The sequence below is a fragment of the Mercurialis annua genome, linkage group LG3, assembly GCF_937616625.2.
Source record: "Mercurialis annua linkage group LG3, ddMerAnnu1.2, whole genome shotgun sequence".
NCBI lineage: Eukaryota > Viridiplantae > Streptophyta > Magnoliopsida > Malpighiales > Euphorbiaceae > Mercurialis > Mercurialis annua.
In genome coordinates this window covers 73413089-73424850 of record NC_065572.1, presented here as the reverse complement: position 1 = coordinate 73424850, position 11762 = coordinate 73413089, and the positions used below count along the sequence as shown (strand labels likewise).

Sequence of the window (11762 nt, the reverse complement as noted above, 5' to 3'; positions counted from 1 at the left end):
AAAAATCAAAAACAGAGGTCAGAAAGAACTTCTGGTAGGGTCACCGGACGTTCGCTCCAACTCTCAAGTAAGTTTCAGTGTGAAAAAGAAGAAGAAGAAGAGAAAGAAGTTTGGCTATAACTAACAAAGCAGCAAATGTTTGGTGTATTTGTTAGGTGTAGAATTACTCCTAGTTTACGAGTTGTTTTTTTTTATTGCTTTATTGTTATTTGATGTTCTATATGCCTTATTTTGTGTGCGAACGTTTTAGGCAAATATTTGGTGTACGTATATGCCTTATTTTGATGTTCATATGCCTTATATGTTTTTTGTATTTATATCTTAATTATTATTGATATATTAATTAATAATTATTATTTAAATATATATAAAAGTATATTAGACTCAAATTATTAAATATTTAAATTAATTTTAATATAAAAAATAAAAAAGTAATCAAATCCGGTTTTAATCAAACTAAAGCATACCGAACCAAAATTTTCAGTTCGGTACGGTTTAATTTTATTTCCTCCAAACGAAAAGTTCGGTTTGGTTTGGAAATTTACCAAACTAAAAATCGAAAAAACTGAAAAATTTCCAGCCGAACCGATACTCAGCCCTCATTCCAATAAAAAAAACTGATTCCTCTATTTTTCTTCCATGCGTCTCTTCTTCTATAAAATCACCACTGACGAATTTCCTTTCTTATAACCAAAATGCTGAAGCCGCAACTTTACCAATCTCCTGCCTCAAAGACCCATTTCTTGCTCCCTAAACCCTTCATTCATGGAAATGGAGGCCAAACTAATATCCCTATTCTTTCAACGTGCTCACTACTTAAAACACACACAAAGTTTCAGAGAAAGTTTAGAGTTGGGTGCCAACATTCTGCCGGGAGCGCAAAAACCCTAGCAAGCATTTCACAGGAGCTGCAAAAGTCTACGAAAGTGAAAGCTATAGTTACTGTGACCAGAACGGTCGGCGGATTCCTGTCGGACATCGGGATAGACCGAGGATTTGATGATATTATTGATGTTCTTGGCAAAACTCTCCTCCTTGAACTCGTTAGTTCAGAGCTTGATCCCAGTAAGTTCACTGTTTTAGAATATACTATCATATGCATTCAATAATGAGAAAAAATAAAGCGAAAAACTTACATTTTGCCCTAAATATTAATGACCAAGACCAACATTTAAATATTATGACTACTTTGTATTATGCATGTGAAGTGACCGGAGAGGAGAAGGCGACGATAAAAGCGTACGCGCACAAGAAAGACGACGAAGGGCCGGAAGTAATTTATGAAGCAGATTTTGAAGTCGACGGTAGTTTTGGAGAAGTGGGTGCCGTATTTATTGAAAATGAGCACCGGAAAGAGCTGTTCGTTAAGGATATTGTTCTTGAAGGATTCATCACAGGCTCTGTTACTCTATCTTGTGACTCATGGGTTCATGCCAAGAATACCAACCACCCAAAAAGGCTCTTTTTCACCACTAAGGTCACCTCAAATTTTAGTTTATTTATAAGAAAATAAATTATACTCCAATTTTAATTAATTAAATTTTTTATTTTAATAAATAATTATATTGTTTTTATTTAATAGACATTAATGATATTTATTTTTTAATATTCAACATGACATATTAACGCCTCCGACTTCGCCATACTTTTAACTTGAGGTTTTTGTATTTTGGAATAATTACTAACGGTGTTAGTTGATTTAATTAAAGGATGAAATTGTTTAAAATTAATTTTTAAATAATTTTTTCTTTTATAAAAATTCAATAAAATATTTACTTTTGTAAATAATTCCAAGCTTATTTTTTGCAATTGCATTTTGGAACAGTCATATTTGCCGTCACATACGCCGGCGGGACTAAGGCGGTTCAGAGAGGAAGAACTTGCGCATTTAAGAGGCAATGGTCAAGGAGAGCGACAGAAAGGCGACCAGATTTATGATTACGATGTCTACAATGATCTTGGTAACCCTGACAGTAATCCTGACCTTAAAAGACCTGTGCTCGGCGGCAAACATAACCCTTATCCTAGACGTTGCCGAACAGGCCGCGCAAGGACCAAAACAGGTAATAACAAAAAGTTCGTCTCAAAAGAGCTGTTAATAATTCATATTTTTATAGTTGATTTAGTTCAAATTTTCATAAATTTTGATTTCTAAGTTTGTTTATGTGTAAATTAATAATGTATATATTAAATGAAATGAATTTTAGGTTTGAACCAAATTAGAAACTATAACAAATTTTAGTATGTTTTAATAAAGATATTGAAAGAACTCGATCGAGATATAATTACTTTAGTGATTTATTTTAAACAACAGATCCGCAATCTGAGTCCCGGGGCCTCAGCGTCTACGTTCCTCGTGATGAAGAATTTTCAGAACTTAAGGGGGTAACATTTTCAGCAAAGACAGTCTACTCAGTATTGCATGCATTGATTCCATCATTGGAGTCTGCACTAGTAGATCCTGACCTTCCATTCCCGTACTTCACGGCCATAGATTCTCTTTTCAATGAAGGGATTAACTTGCCACCTCTTAAAGAGCAAGGGTGGAAGGATATCTTCCCTCGCATTGTTAAGACTATAGAAGATGAAACCAGAGAGGTTTTGGCATTTAATACCCCTGAAACGATGGAGAGTATGGACTCTGTATTTTTACTATTGCTAATATTTTTATTTTATTTTCTCGTCGATGATCAAAATTTATGTATATTTACGAATTTGATTTGCTTTTCAGGAGATAGATTTTTCTGGTTTAGGGATGAAGAATTCGGTAGGCAGACTCTTGCTGGTCTTAACCCATTGAGCTTACAATTGGTTATGGTAATCAACTCTTAGAAGTAAATTCTTTAACAACTTATTGTAAAGAATTGTGAAATATTTATGTATGAAATGATATAGGAATGGCCTCTGAAAAGTACACTTGATCCCGAGATCTATGGACCTCCCGAGTCAGCAATTACTACAGAAATGATTGAGCAACAAATCAAAGGATTCATGACAGTTGAAGAGGTAGCAAACATATACCTCAAATGAAAAAAATAAATTCATGCGTTATTATTTTTACCCTTAGAACTTAATAATTTTATAATCTTATTCTGCATGTGTAGGCTATAAAACAAAAGAAGTTGTTCATGTTAGACTACCATGATATGTTCTTACCATTTGTGAGCAAAGTAAGACAGCTTGAAAATACCACATTATATGGCTCTAGGACAATATTATTCTTATACCCAGATTGCACATTGCGGACACTAGCCATTGAGCTCGTGCGTCCACCAATGGATGGAAAGCCACAATGGAAGCAGACCTTCACGCCAACTTCTGATGCCACAAGTGTTTGGCTTTGGAGACTTGCCAAAGCTCACGTACTTGCACATGAATCAGGCTATCACCAACTTATTAGCCACTGGTAATAAATTTTCAGGACAAAACCTTGAGCACCAATTTGAAGAGAACTAAAACCAGTAATTAACACTTTGCTGTTTTTTTTTTGTTTTCTTTTTGTAGGTTGAGAACACATGCTTGCACAGAACCCTACATAATTGCAGCCCATCGGCAGCTTAGTGCGATGCATCCTATTTACAGGCTCCTTCATCCACATTTTAGATACACAATGGAGATCAATGCTTTAGCTAGAGAAGCACTAGTTAATGCAGGAGGCATTATCGAATCTGCATTCTCTCCTGGCAAGTATTGTATGGAGATGAGCTCTGTTATTTATGGTAAGTTTTGGAGGTTTGACCAAGAAGCATTGCCTGAAGATCTAATCAGCAGGTAACCTAGTCCAAGGGATGATTAAATTTCTATTCAATTGAATCAAACAACAGTTCATCATCAAATTTTCCAATTTGTTGCAGAGGGATGGCCGTTAAAGACCCATCATCTCCACATGGCGTAAAATTAACGATCGAAGACTACCCATATGCCAGCGACGGACTACTTCTTTGGGATGCAATTAAAAGCTGGGTGAGTGATTATGTCAATCACTACTATCAAGACCCAAGTCTAATATTGTCGGACAAAGAACTCCAGGCATTTTGGACTGAAGTTCGAACAGTTGGCCATGGTGACAAAAAAGATGAACCCTGGTGGCCTGAGCTGAAAACGCCAAAAGACCTGATAAAAATTATCACAACAATGGTATGGGTAACCTCAGGACACCATGCTGCAGTGAACTTTGGACAATATACATATGCAGGCTATTTCCCAAATAGACCTACAGTTACGAGATTGAAAATGCCGAACGAAGATCCAACTGACGAGGATTGGAAGCTTTTTATGGAAAAACCGGAATGCATACTCTTGTTGACTTTCCCTACACAGATTCAGGCAACAAGAGTGATGGCTATTCTAGATGTATTGTCTACTCATTCTCCTGAAGAAGAATATCTGGGAGAGAATATCGAGCCAGGCTGGGCTCAAGACCCTGTCGTAAATGCAGCATTTGAGAAATTCAAAGGAAGGTTGAAGGAATTAGAAGGGATAATTGATGGAAGGAATGCTGATCCGAGTTTGAAGAACCGAAATGGAGCTGGAATTCCGCCTTATGAGCTTTTGAAGCCCTTCTCAGAGCCTGGAGTTACAAGTAAAGGAGTTCCTTACAGTATCTCTATTTGATGTAACCTGAAAATGTATGTTGCTTTCAATGCCACCACCGTATGTATTTCGTTCTCCATCTAATGTATAACTAATCGCCTTCAATGATTAATAATGCTTGTGTCAAAAATATTAAAAGATCCTTGAACTTTCAAATTTATTTATTTGGCCCTTCAAGTTTTTACATTATATAGGTCCATATATTTTAAATTATTATATATTTGGTCTCTCTATAAACCTGACGATGTGGCTTATTTTGTCAATGTGTCGAGTTAAGTGGACATTTAAATTTTGTTTCACGCGTGTTTCACGACGAGTATAATGCTTCCGTCCAAAAAAAGATTTAAATTTCAAATTAAATTATGTATAAGGACTATATGAAGATAGCATTTTTTTAAAGAAATAACAGATAAGTAAAACTTAAAGATACAAGTCTCTAAGGCCTTACAAAAACGATATTGTAAATGTTAAAGAAATTAAAAGACAACTGAAAATTGACAACATTGGCAGGCTCAAATATTCTTGTGATTGCGTAAGGTTAGCATCAATCGCGTTAAAGTGGTCCAAAAATCTTGAGCTGGCTGTTAATATTTGATATTATGATGATAATTAATAATATAGTACAAAAGACAGAGCCATGCATGTGATTGTGAACCATATTATATAGTAATTACAAAATTAGTACATTTATGGACGGATAAGGAATGAGAGACGTATAGCATATAGTTCCTTTTTATAGAAATTATCTGGCTTATAATAACCTATAGCACTCCAATTTAAACATTCCGTTAATAAAACCCTTAAATTAAATTTTGACCCGTTAAACATCCTAAACTTCATTTAATGATCACCTATGAAACTTTTGCCCTAAAAGCGCCCCAAAAAACTGCCCCAAACCTCTTATTTTTTAAAAATGCTCAAAATACCTCTAAAGTCAATAAAAAAAACCAAACCAACCCAATCTAACCAAATCTAAAGTCACCCACCCAAACAAATCAAACATAACTCATTCATCCAATCAAATCATACCTAAATCATCAATCTATCCAATTAAATCAGACCATTCAACCAGAAAGCCGTGCCGCCGCCAGTTTTTCGGCCACCACCGCCCATCGCCGGAAAAATATTATCCATATAATAAATATATATCTTTTGATTATAAAATATTAAATAAGTAACTATTTTAAATTTTAATAATTTAAATAACTATTTTTTTAAATTGATCCGGTGAACAGACTCATCGTGGTGGGTCTGTTTACCGGAATTTTTTTTAAAGAGTTAATTTTTATTTAAATTTTTAATATTAAAAAATAATTATTTATTTAATTTTTAAAAATTGAAAAATATTTATTTATTTATTATTTAAATGAATTTAGATTTGATTAGATTATGTTTGATTTGATTGGGTGACTTTAGGCTTGGTTAGATTGGGTTAGTATTGGTTTGTTTGTTATTCTTATAGATTTGAAGGGTATTTTGGTCAAATTACTCCAGAAGTGCTATATGTGATCATTAAGTGAAGTTTAGGAGGTTTAGCAGGCCAAAATTTAATTTAAGGGTCTTGGTTAGCGGAGTGCATAAGTTGGAGTGTCATATGTGAATATAAGCCGAAATTATACACTATCTTTTTTTAATATATGTTCCATAATGTTTTCTGAACCGGTTTCAAATATAAGATGACGTTTTTAAGTATTTTTATATTCAGATTTGACATTGTAATATCGTCTTATATTTGAATAGAGATTAGTCTGAATATAAAAATACTTTTAAAAATAGTCCTTTTTTTAACTCATGTCTTTTGATTTTTAACATGTTCGCACCGCTTTCAAAATTTTCTAGTAGGGTCTAATCCCCGAACATTCCATACTAAGTGGTCATTCATTTCGGTGGTCCTGCATCGCAGGAACCACGTTTGAAAGAACATCCACAGAAACACCTTTTTCATTAGTCCACTCCAAAACTCGAATAGGAGAAGAAATTTCAGTATCATTTTCCCCTTCATTTTCTCTTCGATTTTCCTCAAAAATCTCCACACTACTGCAACTAGCATTCATAAAAGACATTGTTTTGGTACGATTCATCTTTTTAATTTTACGAACCGGACTAAATTTCAAATTAGGATTTTTAGATCCCTTCACTTTTTCTTTGGACCGGCCTTTACTTGGCCCAATTGCACACATTTTAAAAGATACCATATAAAAGAATCAAACATATGATATATGGGTGGAGATTTTTGCACTCCACCATTTTATAATAGCACTCCACTTTCATGTTAAAAGACTTTATTATCCCTTATTAAATATGTTTATTTCTTTAAGTTCTCAGACTTGTATATTTACTGAGCTATTATTCTAATTTTATTGTTATTTCCTTCTTTTTTTTTAAAACATCTTAATTTTATAGGGCGCTTTGTTGCTGATAAATTTATTTCAAATAAAAATTATAGTTACACTATTTTAAAATTAGATAAATTAATTTAAAGAAATTACAATCTATGAATAAATCAATAGAACATATAATATGATAAAACTATAGTCAAACCCTTAAAAGACTAAAGCGAGGAAAAAAAATCGCGATGGTTTTCTCTCAAAACCTGGGGATAAACCCTAAATCTAACTATGAACAAGGATTGATTGATGGCAGTTTTAACACTTTTGGGGATGAGAAAGGTGCAGATCCCTTATCTTTATCTAGGAGTTTGATATATTTCGAGAACTTTCCGCGCACTTGGAGATACCGTGACTTGGAGAAGGTGTTCGCACGATATGGGGTTATTGGTCGAGTTTTGTTGGCAACAAAACTCACCAAACGGAACTGCAGTTTCGGTTTCCTGAGGCACGATTCGGAGAAGGATTTAGCTTGGATTTTAGGTCAACTCAATAAGATATTCATTGGCAAATTCAAACTTAGGGCTTTTCGTTCTAGGTTTCCGGAGAAGAAGTCGGATAACCTTAAGCCAAAAGCTGTTGTCGGTCGTGCTTCACAACCTATTGTGCGAACTGTTTCATCTCCAGCATGGAGGGATAAGCGGTCGTACAAAGAGGCAACATCAGGGTCAGGTTCTGCTATGAATGAATCAAAACGTCTTAATTTTATAGGACGCTTTGTTGTTAATAAATTTATTTCAAAAAAAATTATAGTTACACTATTTTAAAATTAGATAAATTAATTTTAAAAATTACAATCTATGAATAAATCAATAGAACATATAATATGATATAGATTAAAAGAGAATACATGACCTTAAAAATACAAATATTGAATTTTTTATTGATTCTAATTAATTTTTTCAATTATAGTTTAATTTAAAAAAATTAATTTCAATTGCAGTCAACAATATTAAATTTTAATCATATAAAAATTATTAAACAATTTTATTTTTTTGTGTTTATTTTTTTATTCAATTGAGTAAATTTTCCTTTAATTGGACACCATTAAATTATTACCAAGTGAGCAAAATTTTATTAATTTATTCAATGAAAAAATTTACTATAATTAAATAAAAAAAATTATAATTGATAATTTTTTTTTGGTTATAATGAATAAAAATGATAACATGTTTGAATTATTTTGAGTCATTGAGCTAGAAGAAAAAATTAATATTTTTACAAAATCAGTTTTACTGAATTATCATTTTAAAATAACATCTTGTTTAATAAATAAGTAAATAAGATTTAAATAAAGAAAAGAAAAAAAAATTGTCTGCACAAAATCTCAACCCTAAGAGCATTAAATGATGAAAAGCTAAATGATTTTTAACGGAGGACAAAATAGTCATATATAACTAATAAACATGAAAGTGGAGTGTTATTATAAAATGGTGGAGTGCAAAAATCTCCACCCATGATATATATATATCCAATGTTTTAAATAAGGTAAACAATAATTTATTGAATTTTATTGAAATTGTGGTAATTCATCTTTAATCTAACATACGATATACTAGTTCGGTTTGAGATTTGAAATATCCAAATTAATCGAACCGATTGTATAAACCAACAATATATTTATTTTTAATATTTCAAAAAAAATTCCATGGTTTAAAAAAGTATTTTATTTTTTGGTCGGTTCTATTTTGATTAAGGTTTCATATTTGGTCGATTCAGTTTTAAACATTCAGTCAATCGATTAAAATTGTGGTAATTTATCTTTAATCTATAACATATGATATATCGATTCGGTTTGAGATTTCAAGTATCCAAGTAAATTGAATCGGCTGAATAAACCAAGAATGGATTTTTTACTTTTATAATATTTCCTTGTAATTTTTTTATTTTAACCGAACTGGTCGAATATTACCGATATGCATGTTAGCTCGATTTGGTTTCAATTTTTGTTCCAATTTTTTTGGTCAGTTCAATTTCGGTTACTTAATGTTTCATACTTAATCAGTTCGGTTTTAAACATTCAGTTGATCGACTAATTTAGTTTTGAGAATTTCAGTTCGGTTTGAACCGAATGCTCATGGCTAGGGGTGAGCACGGATCCTGGATATCTTTAAAACCGAACCGAAAATCGAACCAAAAATATCCGGGACCGGAAAATATCCGCCGACCATTGACTTTCTCCGAACCGAGCCGTACCAAAAATTTTATTGCTACGGTTCTGGATTTTTTATAAATAATTGTACCGAGAACTGAAGTACCGAACTTATACCCGAAGAACCAAAATTTTATATATATATATATATTATTCTATTTTTTATTTGATTATTATATTCGTATTAAATTTTAAATACTAATCATTAAAATTATTTTATAAAATTAATTAACATATATTAAAAATATTAGTATATATATAAATTATTAATTTACATAAAAACAAAATTACTTATATATTTCAATGAAACTTAAATGAATTTGTCAAATATTTAATAATTATTAAAAATATTTTTTATAAATTGATGTGAACAACACATATTCATTATTTTCTATCATTGACCAAATTACATAGGGGTTTTTGATATTTGGGTGCCTCAAAGGCACCCAAATTTCCAATTCAGTGCCTCTTTCGGAATTAATTCCGAAAGAGTGCCTGGTCCCACTCGTTCCGCATTCTAGGAATGCGGAACGGATGGGGTTCCACATTCCTAGAATGCGGAACAAGGGCAGCAGCTGATTAACAAAGTTAATCAGCTGCTTAAGCACGTTCCGCATTCTAGGAATGCGGAACGTGCTTCCCCAATGATTGGGGAGACAGTTTTGTCTCCCCAATCATTGGGACTGCAATGATTGGGCATTTAGTGCCCAATCATTGCTGAACTTTTAAAAAAAAAACAAATTTTTTTTAATTTTTTTTATAAACACTATAAATTAAATACAATGTTATCAAACGATATATTAAAAATCGATTTAAATGCTTGTTTGATTTAAGTACTAATTTTAACAAATTGAAAATATCTGGGTACCGGAGCCAACTACCGCATGTAGGTCACTTAATTTGTATCTCTGAGCCTTGGTTTTGCATATATAACTTAGTCTCTAAAATAAACACACCTCATTCACTCTCATTACAGAACAACAAACTGATTTTGAGTTTCCGAATGGATTCTTGTCCTCTAAGAGACGACGGAAGGCCGATGTTCAAATCAAAAATACCCCGTTTTTTCAAGATTATTCTTGACGACGCCCTTCGTGATGGAAAGCTTGTAAGTCCTTTTACCTTTTTTTAATCAATTTTTTGATCTGCATAATTTATAAGAAGAAGATAGACTTTCTAACTTCACCATGAACATGTAAATTTCTACGTATATGCACAGTATATTCCAAGAAAATTTGTCAGACTCTACGGAAACAATCTGCCAAGTTCAGTAGTCCTCAAGGTTCCAAGTGGTGCAAAATGGAAACTAGATTTAGTGAAATCTGACGGTGAGATTTGGTTCCAGAAGGGTTGGCAAGATTTTGTCAACTTTTACTCTATAGCTTATCGGTCATTTCTAATCGACCACTTTCAGTGTTTTATTTTTTCTTTTATTTATTTAATGAAGGTTCAATAGAAAATCGTTTATTAATTTATATCGATTTCTAAAATTATATCATTTGTTAATAATAATTTAAAATCGTTATTAATTTATATCGTTTGTTAATATTATTTTTTTAAAAATTATTTATTAATTTTTTTTGGCAATGATTGGCCCAATCATTTGCATCTCCCCAATGATTGGGGAGACAAAAGTGCTCCCCAATCATTGGGGAGAAGCAACGTTCCGCATTCCTACAATGCGGAACGTTGCTAAGCAGCTGATTAAGAAATTAATCAGCTGCTTAAAGCGTTCCGCATTGTAGGAATGCGGAACGCCACGTGTTCCGCATTCCTACAATGCGGAACGCGTGGGACCAGGCACCTTTTTGGAATTAAATTCCAAAGAGGCACACAACTGGAATTTTTATTGCCTATGAGGCACAAGAATATCAAAAATCCAGTTTTAACAAAAGTGATATAATTTTAGACTTGAGAATATATAAAAGTACCCTTATCAAATAATCAAAAAATTAGTATTAAATCGAACGATAATATACATATTGTGCCTTTTTATTTTATTGATGATTATTTATTTGTGAATGAGTAGCTAGTTAATTTTAAAAGTCAAAATAATATATTATAATATAGTAGAGATCACATTTTAAATAAAACAATATCCGTAATTTTAGTGATATCCGTACCGAACCATTAGAACCGAATTCCCGTACCGAACCGTACCGAAAATAAAAAAATTTGAACCGAACCGAACCGATTAATGGTACGGATCCGAAAATTCAATTTTTGATATCTCCGATTTTTGATTTGGTTACGGAGATTTGTCAATCCTGAATTCTCCCGAACCGTGCTCACCCCTACATGTGGCTATGCCGACGAACTCACAGCTGAAGTGGGTTTATCGTTTATCACATAAGATAAGATAATGAAACTGAGATTTCACGGTCCCATTCAATTATATGTACTAAATGCATTTTTTTCACGAGCTTGTGTAAACATACATCTATTTCACCATCTATACAATATCAATCATTTTTCAGAAAATTCAAAATGTACTCTTCACTTCAGGGGGGGAGACATTGATAGACATCAATTGAGCCTTTTTCTCCATGAGTTGATGCGTATTAAATACATGCAATAATTCAGTGTAACATTATTAAGTGACAAATTTATAATCTAGATGTTTGAGTTAT

At 32.4% G+C, this 11762-nt stretch overlaps 1 protein-coding gene across 1 annotated transcript; it reads left to right on the top strand.

Annotated features, from left to right (window-relative positions):
- The first annotated feature begins 617 nt into the window (after nucleotides 1-617).
- On the top strand, nucleotides 618-4753 carry LOC126672056 (linoleate 13S-lipoxygenase 2-1, chloroplastic-like). Its single transcript, XM_050365952.2, has 9 exons — nucleotides 618-1065; nucleotides 1209-1477; nucleotides 1826-2063; nucleotides 2315-2632; nucleotides 2732-2817; nucleotides 2896-3006; nucleotides 3105-3406; nucleotides 3505-3771; nucleotides 3855-4753. The coding sequence occupies exons 1-9, from the start codon at nucleotides 696-698 to the stop codon at nucleotides 4612-4614; spliced, it is 2721 nt and encodes a 906-aa protein (XP_050221909.1). The 5' UTR covers nucleotides 618-695; the 3' UTR covers nucleotides 4615-4753.
- Nucleotides 4754-11762: the final 7009 nt, after the last annotated feature.

What these genes read in the sequence shown, in the direction of transcription:
- LOC126672056 (XM_050365952.2), top strand. Translation starts at nt 696, where the DNA reads ATGCTGAAGCCGCAACTTTACCAATCTCCTGCCTCAAAGACCCATTTC. An exon ending in TACCCCTGAAACGATGGAGA is followed by an intron (nt 2,633 to 2,731) that starts GTATGGACTCTG and finishes TTTGCTTTTCAG; the next exon opens with GAGATAGATTTTTCTGGTTT. An exon ending in CACCAACTTATTAGCCACTG is followed by an intron (nt 3,407 to 3,504) that starts GTAATAAATTTT and finishes TTCTTTTTGTAG; the next exon opens with GTTGAGAACACATGCTTGCA.